The sequence below is a fragment of the Homalodisca vitripennis genome, chromosome 4, assembly GCF_021130785.1.
Source record: "Homalodisca vitripennis isolate AUS2020 chromosome 4, UT_GWSS_2.1, whole genome shotgun sequence".
In the NCBI taxonomy this organism is placed as follows: domain Eukaryota; kingdom Metazoa; phylum Arthropoda; class Insecta; order Hemiptera; family Cicadellidae; genus Homalodisca; species Homalodisca vitripennis.
In genome coordinates, this window is record NC_060210.1 from 118,856,623 (window position 1) to 118,871,993 (window position 15,371).

Here is a 15,371-nt window from a genome sequence, read left to right on the forward strand (position 1 = left end):
ACAGTACAGTACAATTGTTTTGTTTCGTCAAGTGCTGTGTACTGTAGGTTGGTTTATCCGGCCGAATCGTTATCCGGCCAGGGGCTAGGTCCCGTGGTGGCCGGATATGAGGGGTTCTACTGTATTAATTTAATCATTTATAAAAACCAAGCCTGATTCACAATAAAATACTTTAGGTCTACATTTACAAAACTTTTGTAGGGAGACACTCTAATATTTTATACCTCCCATCCTTCAGTCTAAACTGTTTCCTGATGGAACATATTGATTGCCTCTCTTAATAGTCTAATATGTGATGTATTTTGATAATACCAATAATAATTTATCAATTTATTAATTACCTCAAATTTCTTAAAGTGGATTCGCAGTTACCCAGCTATTTCCACGAGGTGGTCAGATTACGAGATAAATCAGATTAAAAATTTGATTAAAAAGACAACCTTTTGTAATACTTCACTAGTATATTCCAGTTTTGTTGTAATACTGGTTTTTATCTCTTCTGATCTTTTATACAGAAAGTAAATATTTTTGTTTATAGATTGAACCCTATGCCAGTATTTCCCACCATTACATTCCTTATATCGTGAATGTATACCCTATGATTCTGAGGATGAAAGATCTTTGTCTCACCTGACTCCACGATGACACTGCCAGGTCTCAACTCGAGCTGGAGGATGATCATGCTGATGTCAGGAGTGTAGATGATCTGTGTCCTGTGGGGCAGAGTCAGAGTCCACAACTCAGGAGTAGGATGCAGGACATACGCCCAGCCTTTAGACAGGGTCACCTTGGAGCCGAACTCCGTTCCGATCAAATCCTTCACTTTTAGTGCACCATAAGTTGTTTGAAACACATTATCCACAGTTTTCCCCAGTTTGTCCACAACGTTCGTCTTCACTTTGATAGCGTACATTGAATTTGGATTTAGGTAAAGAATCACCACGTCATCTTCTTCAATGAGTGTCTTGTACTTGTCAAAACTCATTGTTCAAACTATAACAGAAGAAGAAAAAAAGAACAACATTTACAGAAAACTTGCACTTGCAATAAGGATGGTCAAATACATATCATCCACAAATACAGTTTCTACTTATTATTACGCTGTTATTCAATTCTAGTTGGTAGCCTTTACAATTAGGTAACTACTCTTTGTTTATGTTTATAATACTATATAAACATATACCTAAAATTGTTTTTATCTATCTATATTAAAGTGCTACTCACTTGAAGATTCACAACAAAAATATAGTTAAAACTACAGTTATATATAGCTATTTGTTTAAAACATAACCCAAATACGGCTAAATCTTTTGACAAATACTTAAAACAAATTGATAACCAATCTCAAATTGGATGCAGTTTCAAATTTGGAATATTAAATGTTTACAATCTAAGACCACAATATAAAATCTTAAATATTGCTACATGATAGCAGTAAAGATTTAGTTTACAACCAATTTGTATCTAATCTTTCCAAAGATAGCAAAAAAACAGTTTGTCGTTTTTGGTCTTTGATTGTTTTTCAAAATTAAAATTATACATATCAGTCAAAAGGGCACAATTCTAAATCTTCATGAAATATGGTAGTAATTTTTAAACCAAAGACATCAGCCACTCCAAATTTCAAGATATAGCCTTGGTAAATGAGCACTTAAATATTAGCACTAAATATAAATTATTTTTTCTACACTTTTAACCCGTAAAATCAAATGTTATCAATGTAATGTTGTCAGTACCATTGATAAGCACCATATTGCTTGTATGTATAACTATTTTAGTCAGTGAAAACTACACTGTATTGTTGAGTATTGTTGAAGCATTATGATTGACACTCAAATGGTCGATAGTATTGACACTCTAGGGTCGATAACCCTAGATCGCAATGTAAAACATTCAAAATAGGCAAACAGCTCAGCACTTTGCCTCTTCATTTAAAATTAAAATATTACAATGGCATACAAGATTTATTCTAAATTTATATTATTACATCTTTTTTAACAGGAAATATAAATTATTACTGTGTTATGTACAATAATAAATTGTATATTACAAAATCTTTTTAAATATATTTAAATTTTTACATGTGATAAGAACAAATTTGTTCATGATATTGTGTAAAAAATGTAATTGTAAGCACTAATTTAATAGTCCAAATGATATACTGTATGATCAAGGCATTGATTTGGCTTTCACCACAAAATATTACCAGCAACATAATGTTCTGAAAAAAATTAAAACATAAAATCTGTAGTTATGACAGGTGTGAAACATCTGTTGACAATTGTTACAGCATGAGTGATTTTTTTAAAAGGCCTTGTGTAATCCATATATGTCAAAAAAAAGATATAACTTTGAATGAATTTGAAATTATAAATCATTTCAAAGAGCAACATACTAAATGAAAAGCTCTGGAACAATTCTAACTATTTATTCAACAACCTCCTTCAGTGCAATACTTGATGATCGGCTGTTATCAGTTAGGGTTGTGAAAGTAACAGAATTTGTTTTGGATATTTGCCAATGTTACTTGTTAATAGCTAAAAAAGAACATGTTACATTTGTAAAGTATCAATGGATGTTATAAGTTGTAAGTGTTTCTAAGATAGCAGTCATCCTCCGTAGACTATTGGTTATAGTCTCGGCTCTCTAACTGAGAGATCACAGGTTCAAATCCCGGGGAGGGCCAATCATGTATAGACACGAAAACAGTGTGTGTGCTTTGAAAATAGACCAGTGTACATTGAAGCCATCATAGCTAAAAGCTGAGGCTTAAAAGAAGAAAAAAAATAGCTTAAAGTCTATAAAACCGTTGACTTATACTACCATCACTTAATTCTAATTACAGCAAAGGTAAGAGAAAGAATTTTTACTTTTTTATGTTGTTATTGATCAGTTAGTGAAACGCAACTGTTTGACACAATATCAAAATATTGCAAATATTTTACTATTAAGCAATACTGTTTAATCTAAAGTTTGTTATTTGGACCATTCCTACCGATCCATACACATAACACCAGAAGTAAACCTAGATGCAAAATGAATATTGTCCATAATGAATAAACGACAAATACTCTGTGGTACGGCTGTACAACAGTCTGCCTTTAACTCTTGAGTTACAAAGAAACTACAACTCATTCAGAAAACTACTATGTAATAAGACATTTTGTAGGGTAAACAATTTTTTTTTAACTACTAAGAGACTCTTAATTTATGCTTTTGTACTGTAGATACAGAATTTTGTTATCATGGCCTTTTTATATTTGTGTTTCAACTTGGCATACGCATTGTTATTTTATGTACAAGCTCAATAAAGTTTGAAAATTGAATTGGAATGATGAAAATAACCTATCTTTGCTACAGTAAGCACCATATGTGGAATCCACCATTGGCAGAACCAAATTATCAACTAGAAAATACCTAAACTATCAAATATAAAAACATTCTATGATTAGAGTTATTTAAAATTAATTATTGCCAGCTATTTTTAATATACAGAAACAATATTGTTCAAAATTAATTGAAATGATGTAAAATCATTTGTATGTTATTTGAGTAATGGCCACAACTAAAATGGCAATGAACGTACGTTATTTGTGTCACAAGCTGTTGGGACGCATTTATACTTGAAAATAGTAAAAAGTAACTAAATGCTTTGTTTTTTAACATTTAATAAATACACATAACCTAAATAGTTTTATTCATAGTTAAATTATTACTTTCTATTTTATATAAATCAGTTAAAGGGTAGGGTACGATAAGCGGACCCGGTTTTTTATATCAAAGAATACAGTCATCGATACCTAATATTCGCATCTCAAATCCTAGACTATCAATCGATATAAAAGTACCTATAGTCCTCAATAACAATCATATGTTTTAAATTAAAATATTAATTTAATATTTACAGTGATCAAACAAATTATTATAACAAAAATTAGGAAAACTGAAGTCGACCATATTTACTCCTCTCACAGTTACAGTTGTTTCTTTCCCACAAATTTCACATAATGGGTTTTTTCGGTACGAGTCCAACACGTTGAAGCCACGAAAAAGCAACATCGTGTAGTTTTCTAAAATTGACTGCCATTTTTAATAATCAGAATTACTTATGTAAAACTGAAATATTATCCAACGTGTATCATTTTAGAGTGTTTACAGCTGTTGATATAGATTATTTAAGGGGAGTCGGGTGTGTGTCCCTATCCTTACAATGATAAATTGACTGTCTTTGATGTACCTTTTTGAAATAAGTACAAATACCATAATTCTAATTTTTGTTTTAAATTAGAACTTAAATTAGAACTGTTTTAAAGCCTACTCCTTTCTCTATAATTTACATCATGGATGGTTTACTGTTTAAGTTAATATTGGTATTTTTATGATTTTTTTTAATTGACTTTTTAATCTTATGTAAATTAATTTTTTAATTCTCTAAAAAATAAAATAAAATAGTTGCAAAAAATATTCTCCATACAAAATTAAAGAGGAGAATGAGCTAAACAAATGTTTTTTTAAATCATCCAGATATCTCATGTGGTTCCTGAGAAAAGGTACATTAAAGCTTAAAAATGTTAACTTCCGGAAAACGCAAAAAACGCGTAGGGCTAGAAATACTAGGTTCACAATTAGGTATGCTGGGCCTACGACTAACTTCACAAGAAGAGTTGTTTATACTGTCCTCCACTTCTTCTAGTCTAACTACACGACATTTTGGTGTACCAATAAACACCCTTTTACGCTTCTTGAATACTTTACCAACTGCTCTAGGCATTTTTGAACTAAAAGAACTGTAAAAATAATTCAATGCTTGTTGGTAAGCAAATCACAATATGAAATGCAACAGACACACTTCAGTGAACAAATGTCAAATGAAAACAGCTGGGAATATTACAGGGAAAGGCAACCAAATTTTAAATCAAGTAACTATAGCAACTAAGAATACAACTGTACTATAACAAGCGATACTGCTGGGAGTTGAGTGAACATGCGAAACTTGTTGATCAAGCGCAACTTCAAAAATTTATAACTAAAAAAGTAAGTTAATGGTCATAAATGAATGAAGTTTTCAGTAAAATACACAGTAATAATTCGGAAATATGAAAAAAAATAATCTGGAAAATGATTTTTTTAATATTTTTAGTCACCTGACACCTGAACCTTAAGTTAATAGTTCAAAATAATTAATCAGTATCGATTGATTATATCAATGGTTATGATTAAGTAATATCGTTTGCCAATTTCAATATAAAAAACCGGGTCCCCTTATCGTACCCTACCCCAGCTAAACTATACTGTAATTTTAAATAGGCCTACCAGTAGTTTATAAATCATAACTATTGATGATACAAATGTGGCACGGTGGCCTCTTGTTATACTGTGGCCCCTCTCTTTGTTTTATTTTATTGATTACAATCATTCTAATACAATTAGAAGATAAAATATCAGTTAGGTTTTGGTATTTTCATTTTACTAATAGTATCAAAATTAAAGCAAAGTATTGTAAAAAACTTACTTCTGGAAAAGCCTAAGGATAGACTTTAATAAGTGGCCTATACTCGTTATTCGGTTGTTTTTAACAAAGTCTCCCCAAGCCTAAAAACAAACAAAAACTTCCCCTTTAAAGGAGAAAATTCCTGTTGTGTATGGCGGTAAGCGCCCTAGTGTGCCAGTTGGCTCTTGAGTGGAGTGTTTAGCTCATTTTTAGGAAAGTTAAACCTTTCAGGTAGGTGGTAAACCCACAGGTAAGATGTTTGGTCCTTGTATAGGGCGACTGACCCTCGGGTAGGCATGACAGTCAAGTAGTTTGGGTATGTTTTTGTTAGCTTCATGAACAAAATTAGAGGTTAAGTGGGAGAGAGGACTTTTTGAATCAACCTCTATAAATAAAGACAGATTTCATTTTAAATAACATTTTCAGCTTACTGTTAATGTTTTCAATATTTTTTATCTCAGTATTTTAGGTTTAAAGTAGGAAAATTAAGAAATTTCATACGTTTAGTGGTTTTCTCCCAGTTGTGTAAGATTTTCTCACTAGGTCTTTCATGTTTTCTTTGATATTGCTATCACACACTTTTGCTATACCATCATAATAATAGTGGTATCGAGATATTTACCACTAAAAATCAATAAATTATGTAAAGTGATACTTGTAAACATTTACCTGAATCTTATTAAAATAACATAAGAATAACAAAACAATAGATACCCTAATATTTGAAAAGGTAAATTGTAAACAGCTATAACCTATTAAGCATAAACCAATTTTTTCTTTCTGAATTCTTGTAGGTGCAATAATATTATGTAATATCTGTTTCACCCAAATAATTCTAACCGTATTCCTAGGTATTATACACATATAACGTTCTTAAGACATGCATTATGTTACAATAACTTTACTAACCTCAACTTAAAACCAAAATTCGTTATTTAATACGGAGTGGCTATATGCCCGGTCACCGGTCTTGGTTTCAAAGAACGGGAACGACTATGACGTCACAGACTGTGACGCCAAAGGCTTTGAAATAGCACTAGCACTGTGCATTGTTATTAAAATGGCGGGTTGTAGAAAGTTTAGTTCTTTTGAACAGTTGAAAACTTTTATCAATAATAAAGAAAATACGGACCATATTCAATTAAGAATAAGTGATTCGAGAACAATTGCGTTACTTTACATCTGTCTGACTCATCCAGACGTTTGTATAACTGACAGTATTTTGCCGAAAATAATAGAAAAGTTAGGTAGTGATGTAGACTGTATGCTATATACTTTAAACTGTACCAAGATCCCTTCTATAAGAACTTACAGTCCTGCTAAAGTCCGATAATACATAAGTGATTGATAATAAAACTATTTTTAATCGGTAAATGGAAGAATTTTCAAATATCTCAAGACGAGAGACTAATTTCCCTCTTACCACTTACATACAATATACAATGAAATCATAACCATTTGAGTGTTATTACTAAATAAAACAAATGTTCCAGTTATTTTATGCTATTAAATGACATACACATTTAATATGACAAAAGTTATTTATAATTAATTATGATTTCTCTTAATGACTATTAATTGAAACACTCCAGTAAAATTGAGAGAAACAAAACTATATCTTAATAAACTACGAAGTGTAGATTCTGGTACATAGTTAATTTTTAGTTGTATATTTCTTATTTTTAATTTATTTAAGCGTACACTTACATTACCGTTCAATACATTACCAATGCATTATGTAATTAATAAAATATTCTACAAATTGTGTTTTTTATATTTCTAAGGCAGTGGTGTCATGGCTGCCCTGACGTCACCACTCATCGCCCGGCTGTCTAATCTACAGACGGTAGCCGGCCATATAGCCACAGCGTATTTAATAACGAATACAAAACAATAAGCAAGCAGAACCAGAAGCAGACATACAAACAAGACAGTCAAAAAGAACACATATGGTCAGAGTCAGACGACATATGCTTCTGTCTTGGCTCAGATTATAAACCATGAAGCTAACCTATTATTTTCTCTTTTTTAAGCCTCAGCTTTAAGAAATGCTGGCTTCGATGTACACTGGTATTTATTTTATTATTACACTGGTATTTATTTGCAAAGTACACTATTTATCTATCTATTCTTATACGCAAAGTACACTATTAATCGTGTCTATGCCTGATATGACCTCCCCAGATTTTAACCTGTTATCTCTGTCAGAGAGCCGAGACTATATCCATCAGTCTACGGAGGAGGACATAAGTTTCATTATTCACCTATGAATGTGAGTTCTTCATTTTTTGCAATGTTCCAGTATCAGATAATTGTTTCAAATTGATTTCATACTTGTATATTATTTTTACCTGGTTAATTCAGGTTACGATCATTTTACTGCAAAAGAGATTTTAAATCTATTAAAATTAATATAATTATACTCATGAGAAACTCAATATATCTGTATGTATAGTGGTTTTCTCAAAATGTTATGAATATATTTAAAAAACAATGTTTCCAATCACTATTCTATAAATTATCAAATTCACGAATTGTAACTATACATAATTATTTTTTAAATTACGGATGCAGGCATCCACTTCTCACTTAAGCAAATATGAATTATTGCATTCAAAGAGTTATTTCATTGAGAGTTAAGATGGCACACTATTCGCTGCATGCCGCACATCTGAGACTTTATTTTAACATGGGGAAATGGCTTAAAACTGTGTTACAAATATGAACCTGTCTCAAATCCGTCAGTGTCCTAGTTCGCCCTTTCCATCACATAATGGCCTCATTGGTCAATAGTTTACATGAGAGTAAAGTTTAGTGCATGCAGGTAAATACGTTCGCAACTCAAAATATGTGATGTTATTTTGGTCGTAGTGTTGTTTCATATAGTAGGTATTATCTTAGCATGTTTGGGTTTATATCGTATTTTTTATTCTATATTTTTCCTTGTCCGGCGCTAATTAATAGGTATTTTTATGTCAATGATTCTGTTATCACGTTGTAGGCATGGGTTGTCTTCCTGGTGTATTGTATTGTTATAAATGTAGTGCATTTGTTATTGTTTATTGTTATTGTGTTTCATTATGTAAGGTTATATATTCCTCGAATTATATTAACAAACATTATAACTTAGTTATTCTTTCTTTGTAAATTGTTGACACAAATGCATGTTACACTGATTGCATGTCGTTAAAGTTGTTCGTAGTTGTTTTTTGTGAGTGGACCGATATTGACAGCAGTACTGTGCTCTTTGTATACTTCCTTTTCTATCACTGCTATATTGCATATCCACAAGTTATATTCTACATATAAATTGCCCATGTAACTGTAACTCTGTTAATTACAAAAAGATTCGAAAATCTCGATAACCAGTGGATGAGATTATACGAAATACTTTCTTCTGTAGGAGAAGCACAGCCCCACAGCCCGCCGCGTGACCCCAGAGCATCAGTCCATATCTAATCTGACTATGAAACAAGGCATGGTAGATTGCGACCAAATGTGCCTCAGATAGCATGTGTCTAAGTCTTCTGAAGAGGAAGGTTATTCTCGCCAGCTTGTTGCGAACATTTTTGATTTGGCTACTCCACGTCAGCCTTGTATCTAAAGTGAAGCCCAGTATCTTTACATTAACTTCGGTATTTATATTTCGTTTCAGGCTGCATATCATACGTTGGGATTTTCTGTGTTACGGCAAAGCTTGTGTGTAGAGAACCAGTCCACTGCCTCATCAAAGACAACATTCGCAAGGCTGATGGATACTTCTGGTGTTTTACCCCAGCGAAAAAATGTAGAGTCATCCGCAAACAGCAGAACATCCCCTCTCAGACCTAGATAATTTATTAGGATGAGGAAAAGTAATGGTCCTAATATTGAGCCTTGTGGAACGCCATGCTTCACAGGTAGAGGTGAATATGTTGCTCCTCCCACTGTGAGAACCTGCAGTCTATTCTGGAGGTATGACTTTAGCATAAGATGTACCCTGCCACTGATTCCACATCTCCCCAGTTTGTTTAATAAAAGCTCATGCGAGACGCAGTCAAAAGCCTTTGTTAGATCAGCCAGTATCAAGGCCACAGAGTCACCAACTTCAAAAGAATCCAACACATAGGACACCAAGCGTTTGACAGCAGTAATAGGTGATCTGCCCTCTCGGAAACTGATGTGCATCAGTAAAGTGCCCATTGTGGGGCAAATAAACATCGAGTTTTTTTTTCATTATTGATTCAAAAACTTTGGACAACACTGGTAATATTGAGATAGGCCTATAGTTCTCCATATTTTCCGGGTTACCTCTCTTGTAGATATGCACTGTTCGAGCCAATTTCAAGGCATCCGGAAAAATGCCTCTTGTCAAACAAAGATTTATTATCATGCTCAGAGGGTTTGCAATGGCCTCAGCAACATGTTTTAGAGCTACTACTGACACTCCGTATACATCCTGGCAGGTTGAGTTTTTAAAACGTTGAATTATTTTAACAAATTGTCGAGGGACAGATAGGCTCCCATTCCACAAAATGATTTAACAAATCATTTCTGTGGTCCACTGTAGGCGCAGATGCCGCACCGATGTCAGGCAACGACGGCAAGGATCTGACAATCCTATCAACCTCTCCCAGTATAAAGGAGTTGAACACATCTGGACTTGCTGAGCATTTCATAGCTGGTATGTTTTGCGCGTCCGGTTGACCAGATTCCAGGCCATCTTACAGGGGTTGGATGCCTCCATGATTTTTCTCATGTTGTACTCCCTCTTGGCAGCATCAACCCTCTGCCGATAATATATTTTTGTCTTCAGGTAAAGGGGATATATTTTATCCCTATCTCTAGGGCTTTTACTACCCTAACCCTGTACACAACCCTAACCCTCTCTCCACCTCCCCACAACATCGTTAATGCTGCGGATCGTTGTTGTTTTCGTCCCTTTACTACGTTTATTTCTTCCTTGCTTTTTTCGACGATTACATACATTCCTTTTACTTACATTCCTTAATATTTAGTTTTATTTTGCCTCTTCATAGGTCGTTCGTGCAGTGAGTACTCCCTCCATTCAGCATTGTGACTGTAGTCTGAGCGTCCTTCCCTCTTGCACTATACACATCCTACCTTCTCTTTGTTATTCTTGACTTTGCAATCTTTGTAGTCATGTACCCGCCTCAGAGAGCAATTTGTGTTTCGTTTCATTACAGTGCATAGCCACATGCCCGAATCTCTGGCATCTGTAGCATCTTGCCAGGTCTATATAGTTCTTGTCGCTATTTGCCTTTCTTTCCCTCTGAATTCCTAAACCCTTCGGAGCATTGCACTACAAGATAATTCTTATATCCGACGTTTCTTCTTCCACCTCTAAAGTTTCTCAGTTTGTGCTTAACGTCAAACTCATTTTTTTAATTCTTCATAGCTTATTACATCTCCTTCCATGTTTCTCTTCAATACTTCTTCTTTTACCTCTTAGTGTAACCGTTCCGAACTCACATTCTAAGCTATGACTACCGGACTCTTCTTTACCGACTTGGTCGCTTTAAGTCAAGTCTCTTTTAGCACAAACAAAGATAGAAGTGTGGAGAAAGTTATGTTAAAGTAAATTAGTGAGTATTGTGCAGTAAATAGTGAACAACAGAACAGATTATCGTGGTTCCATGCCTATAAGGTAGCAAAACCAGCAACTACCTATATTGTAGCTAACAGAAAGAAAAAAGAAGAAAGTGGCCGATATGTTTTTTTAGATATGTACATTGAGTTTGAGATTCTTAAAAATTGTTGCCTAAAAAGGTTTAGGAAATGTTATAAGCATTATAGATCACATTTCACTTTTTTCTCTACGTTTGTAAATCACAGCAATGTGATTTTTCGTAAGGTTTAAACGATAACCACGTTAGAAAGAATGGCTTGCCAATTTGTTAGATAACCGTAGTCAATAATTACTAAGAGCAAAGTAATAAATAAATAATAATAATAAATTTGAACTTGTTTTAGCATTTTATTGAACAGTTGTTCTTGATAATTGAAAAAATATCTGTAGTACATAATGAATGTAGATTATTTGGATCATTTTTAGACAACAACACACCTCTTATATTGTAATATTGATTATTGTTAGGTATTTTCTTAACCATATACCAAAGTATTGAAATAATTTTGTGGTTTAAGTATAACACTTTCACGCCAATCTACCTACATGTGTATAAAATCTACCTTTAAACTTTTGAACTAAAAAATAGGGGTTTAAATATTGCATAGAGGTATTACTATACGTGTATCTGTGATTGTTAAAAAAATTTAAAAATCTAGAAGAGAAATTATAGAACTAGAGAATATTAAACTGTACGAGAATATTTGTTTATCCTCTCTCTCCTAAATCTATTTATTTCCTTAACGTAAGGCAACACTGATACTACTCTAGCGCGGTGATGCGGATTTTTGTATCCCTCGTCATCAATGCGCAAGTACTTATTCTGCTGACCGCTGCGCTGGACCACCGTGAAGTTAGCGTCACTTTATCGTCCAGACCGTCTAGTGCATCAATGTTGCAGTCATCAATCTGAAGGCGTTAACAAAAATTCAAAAACTGAGATAAATTGTATAATACTAATTATAAAAACGATCTTTCACAAAATCAACACAGTTTTTTCTATTTATTACTTTCCCACAAAGGTTTCCCATTAAATGTGTCATGAATAAAAATCCCAAATATAATACCTAAGTAAACCGTAGGAATGTATCGTAAAATGGACGTCCTCTAATAAATGCCACTCCTGAGACTTATACCAAACAAGTGCCCGCAATGAAACTTTGTACACAGATGCTCTGTAAGCTGAACTTTAATATACCAACGTCCAAAAAGGTGGTGTCGGGCCGTCAGAGGTCCTATCGTCGAAATTAAATGCACCGTTAGACGGGGCGTTCTCGTATAAAAGTCGCTCCTGAGACTAAACCAAACAAGTGCCCGCAATGAAACTTTGTACACAGATGCTCTGTAAGCTGAACTTTAATATACCAACGTCAAATAGGTGGTGTCGGCCGTCAGAGGTCCTATCGTCAAAATTAAATGCACGGTTAGACGGCGTTCTCGTATAAAAGTCACTCCTGAGACTTAACCAAACAAGTGCCCGCAATGAAAACTTTGTACACAGATGCTCCTGTAAGCTGAACTTTAATATACCAACGTCAAAAAGGTGGTGTCGGCCGTCAGAGGTCCTATCGTCGAAATTAAAATGCACCGTTAGACGGGGCGTTCTCGTAATAAAAGTCGCTCCTGAGACTAAACCAAACAAGTGCCCGCAATGAAACTTTGTTACACAGATGCTCTGTAAGCTGAACTTTAATATACCAACGTCAAATAGGTGGTGTCGGCCGTCAGAGGTCCTATCGTCAAAATTAAATGCACCGTTAGACGGGCGTTCTCGTATAAAAGTCACTCCTGAGACTTAACCAAACAAGTGCCCCGCAATGAAACTTTGTACACAGATGCTCTGTAAGCTGAACTTTAATATACCAACGTCAAAAAGGTGGTGTCGGCCGTCAGAGGTCCTATCGTCGAACATTAAATGCACCGTTAGACGAGGGCGTTCTCGTATAAAAGTCGCTCCTGAGACTAAACCAAACAAGTGCCCCGCAATGAAACTTTGTACACAGATGCTCTGTAAGCTGAACTTTAATATACCAACGTCAAATAGGTGGTGTCGGGCCGTCAGAGGTCCTATCGTCAAAATTAAATGCACGGTAGACGGGCGTTCTCGTATAAAAGTCACTCCTGAGACTTAACCAAACAAGTGCCCGCAATGAAACTTTTGTACACAGATGCTCTGTAAGCTGAACTTTAATATACCAACGTCAAAAAGGTGGTGTCGGCCGTCAGAGGTCCTATCGTCGAAATTAAATGCACCGTTAGACGGGGCGTTCTCGTATAAAAGTCGCTCCTGAGACTAAACCAAACAAGTGCCCGCAAATGAAACTTTGTACACAGATGCTCTGTAAGCTGAACTTTAATATACCAACGTCAAATAGGTGGTGTCGGCCGTCAGAGGTCCTATCGTCAAAATTAAATGCACGGTTAGACGGGCGTTTCTCGTATAAAAGTCACTCCTGAGACTTAACCAAACAAGTGCCCGCAATGAAACATTGTACACAGATGCTCTGTATAAGCTGAACTTTAATATACCAACGTCAAAAAGGTTGGTGTCGGCCGTCAGAGGTCCTATCGTCGAATTAAATGCACCGTTAGACGGGGCGTTCTCGTATAAAAGTCGCTCCTGAGACTAAACCAAACAAGTGCCCGCAATGAAACTTTGTACACAGATGCTCTGTAAGCTGAACTTTAATATACCAACGTCAAATAGGTGGTGTCGGCCGTCAGAGGTCCTATCGTCAAAATTAAATGCACGGTTAGACAGGCGTTTCTCGTATAAAAGTCACTCCTGAGACTTAACCAAACAAGTGCCCCGCAAATGGAACTTTGTACACAGATGCTCTGTAAGCTGAACTTTAATATACCAACGTCAAAAAGGTGGTGTCGGCCGTCAGAGGTCCTATCGTCGAAATTAAATGCACCGTTAGACGGGGCGTTCTCGTATAAAAGTCGCTCCTGAGACTAAACCAAACAAGTGCCCGCAATGAAACTTTGTACACAGATGCTCTGTAAGCTGAACTTTAATATACCAACGTCAAAAAGGTGGTGTCGGCCGTCAGATGTCCTATCGTCGAAATTAAATGCACCGTTAGACGGGGCGTTTTCTCGTATAAAAGTCGCTCCTGAGACTAAACCAAACAAGTGCCCGCAATGAAACTTTGTACACAGATGCTCTGTAAGCTGAACTTTAATATACCAACGTCAAATAGGTGGTGTCGGCCGTCAGAGGTCCTATCGTCAAAATTAAATGCACGGTATAGACGGGCGTTCTCCGTATAAAAGTCACTCCTGAGACTTAACCAAACAAGTGCCCGCAATGAAACTTTGTACACAGATGCTCTGTAAGCTGAACTTTAATATACCAACGTCAAAAAGGTGGTGTCGGCCGTCAGAGGTCCTATCGTTCGAAAATTAAATGCACCGTTAGACGGGGCGTTCTCGTATAAAAGTCGCTCCTGAGACTAAACCAAACAAGTGCCGCAATGAAACTTTGTACACAGATGCTCTGTAAGCTGAACTTTAATATACCAACGTCCAAATAGGTGGTGTCGGCCGTCAGAGGTCCTATCGTCAAAATTAAATGCACGGTTAGACGGGCGTTCTCGTATAAAAGTCACTCCTGAGACTTAACCAAAACAAGTGCCCGCAATGAAACTTTGTACACAGATGCTCTGTAAGCTGAACTTTAATATACCAACGTCAAAAAGGTGGTGTCGGCCGTCAGAGGTCCTATCGTCGAAATTAAATGCACCGTTAGACGGGGCGTTCTCGTATAAAAGTCGCTCCTGAGACTAAACCAAACAAGTGCCCGCAATGAAACTTTGTACACAGATGCTCTGTAAGCTGAACTTTAATATACCAACGTCAAATAGGTGGTGTCGGCCGTCCAGAGGTCCTATCGTCAAAATTAAATGCACGGTTTAGGACGGGCGTTCTCGTATAAAAGTCACTCCTGAGACTTAACCAAACAAGTGCCCGCAATGAAACTTTGTACACAGATGCTCTGTAAGCTGAACTTTAATATACCAACGTCAAAAAGGTGGTGTCGGCCGTCAGAGGTCCTATCGTCGAAATTAAATGCACCGTTAGACGGGGCGTTCTCGTATAAAAGTCGCTCCTGAGACTAAACCAAACAAGTGCCCGCAATGAAACTTTGTACACAGATGCTCTGTAAGCTGAACTTTAATATACCAACGTCAAATAGGTGGTGTCGGCCGTCAGAGGTCCTATCGTCAAAATTAAATGCACGGTTAG

At 35.5% G+C, this 15,371-nt stretch overlaps 1 protein-coding gene across 1 annotated transcript in view; it reads right to left on the reverse strand.

Annotated features, from left to right (window-relative positions):
* Window positions 1–7,436, reverse strand: part of LOC124360009 (tRNA (adenine(58)-N(1))-methyltransferase catalytic subunit TRMT61A) — a 28,404-nt gene extending 20,968 nt beyond the window's left edge. The window contains exons 1-3 of the mRNA XM_046813235.1: window positions 7,369–7,436; window positions 6,401–6,417; window positions 631–993 (exon numbers count right to left, since the gene is read on the reverse strand). Coding sequence (XP_046669191.1) covers window positions 631–985 — 355 coding nt within the window. The 5' untranslated portion in view covers window positions 986–993; window positions 6,401–6,417; window positions 7,369–7,436. The remainder of the gene's footprint in view (window positions 1–630; window positions 994–6,400; window positions 6,418–7,368) is intronic.
* Between the last annotated feature and the right edge of the window lie 7,935 nt (window positions 7,437–15,371).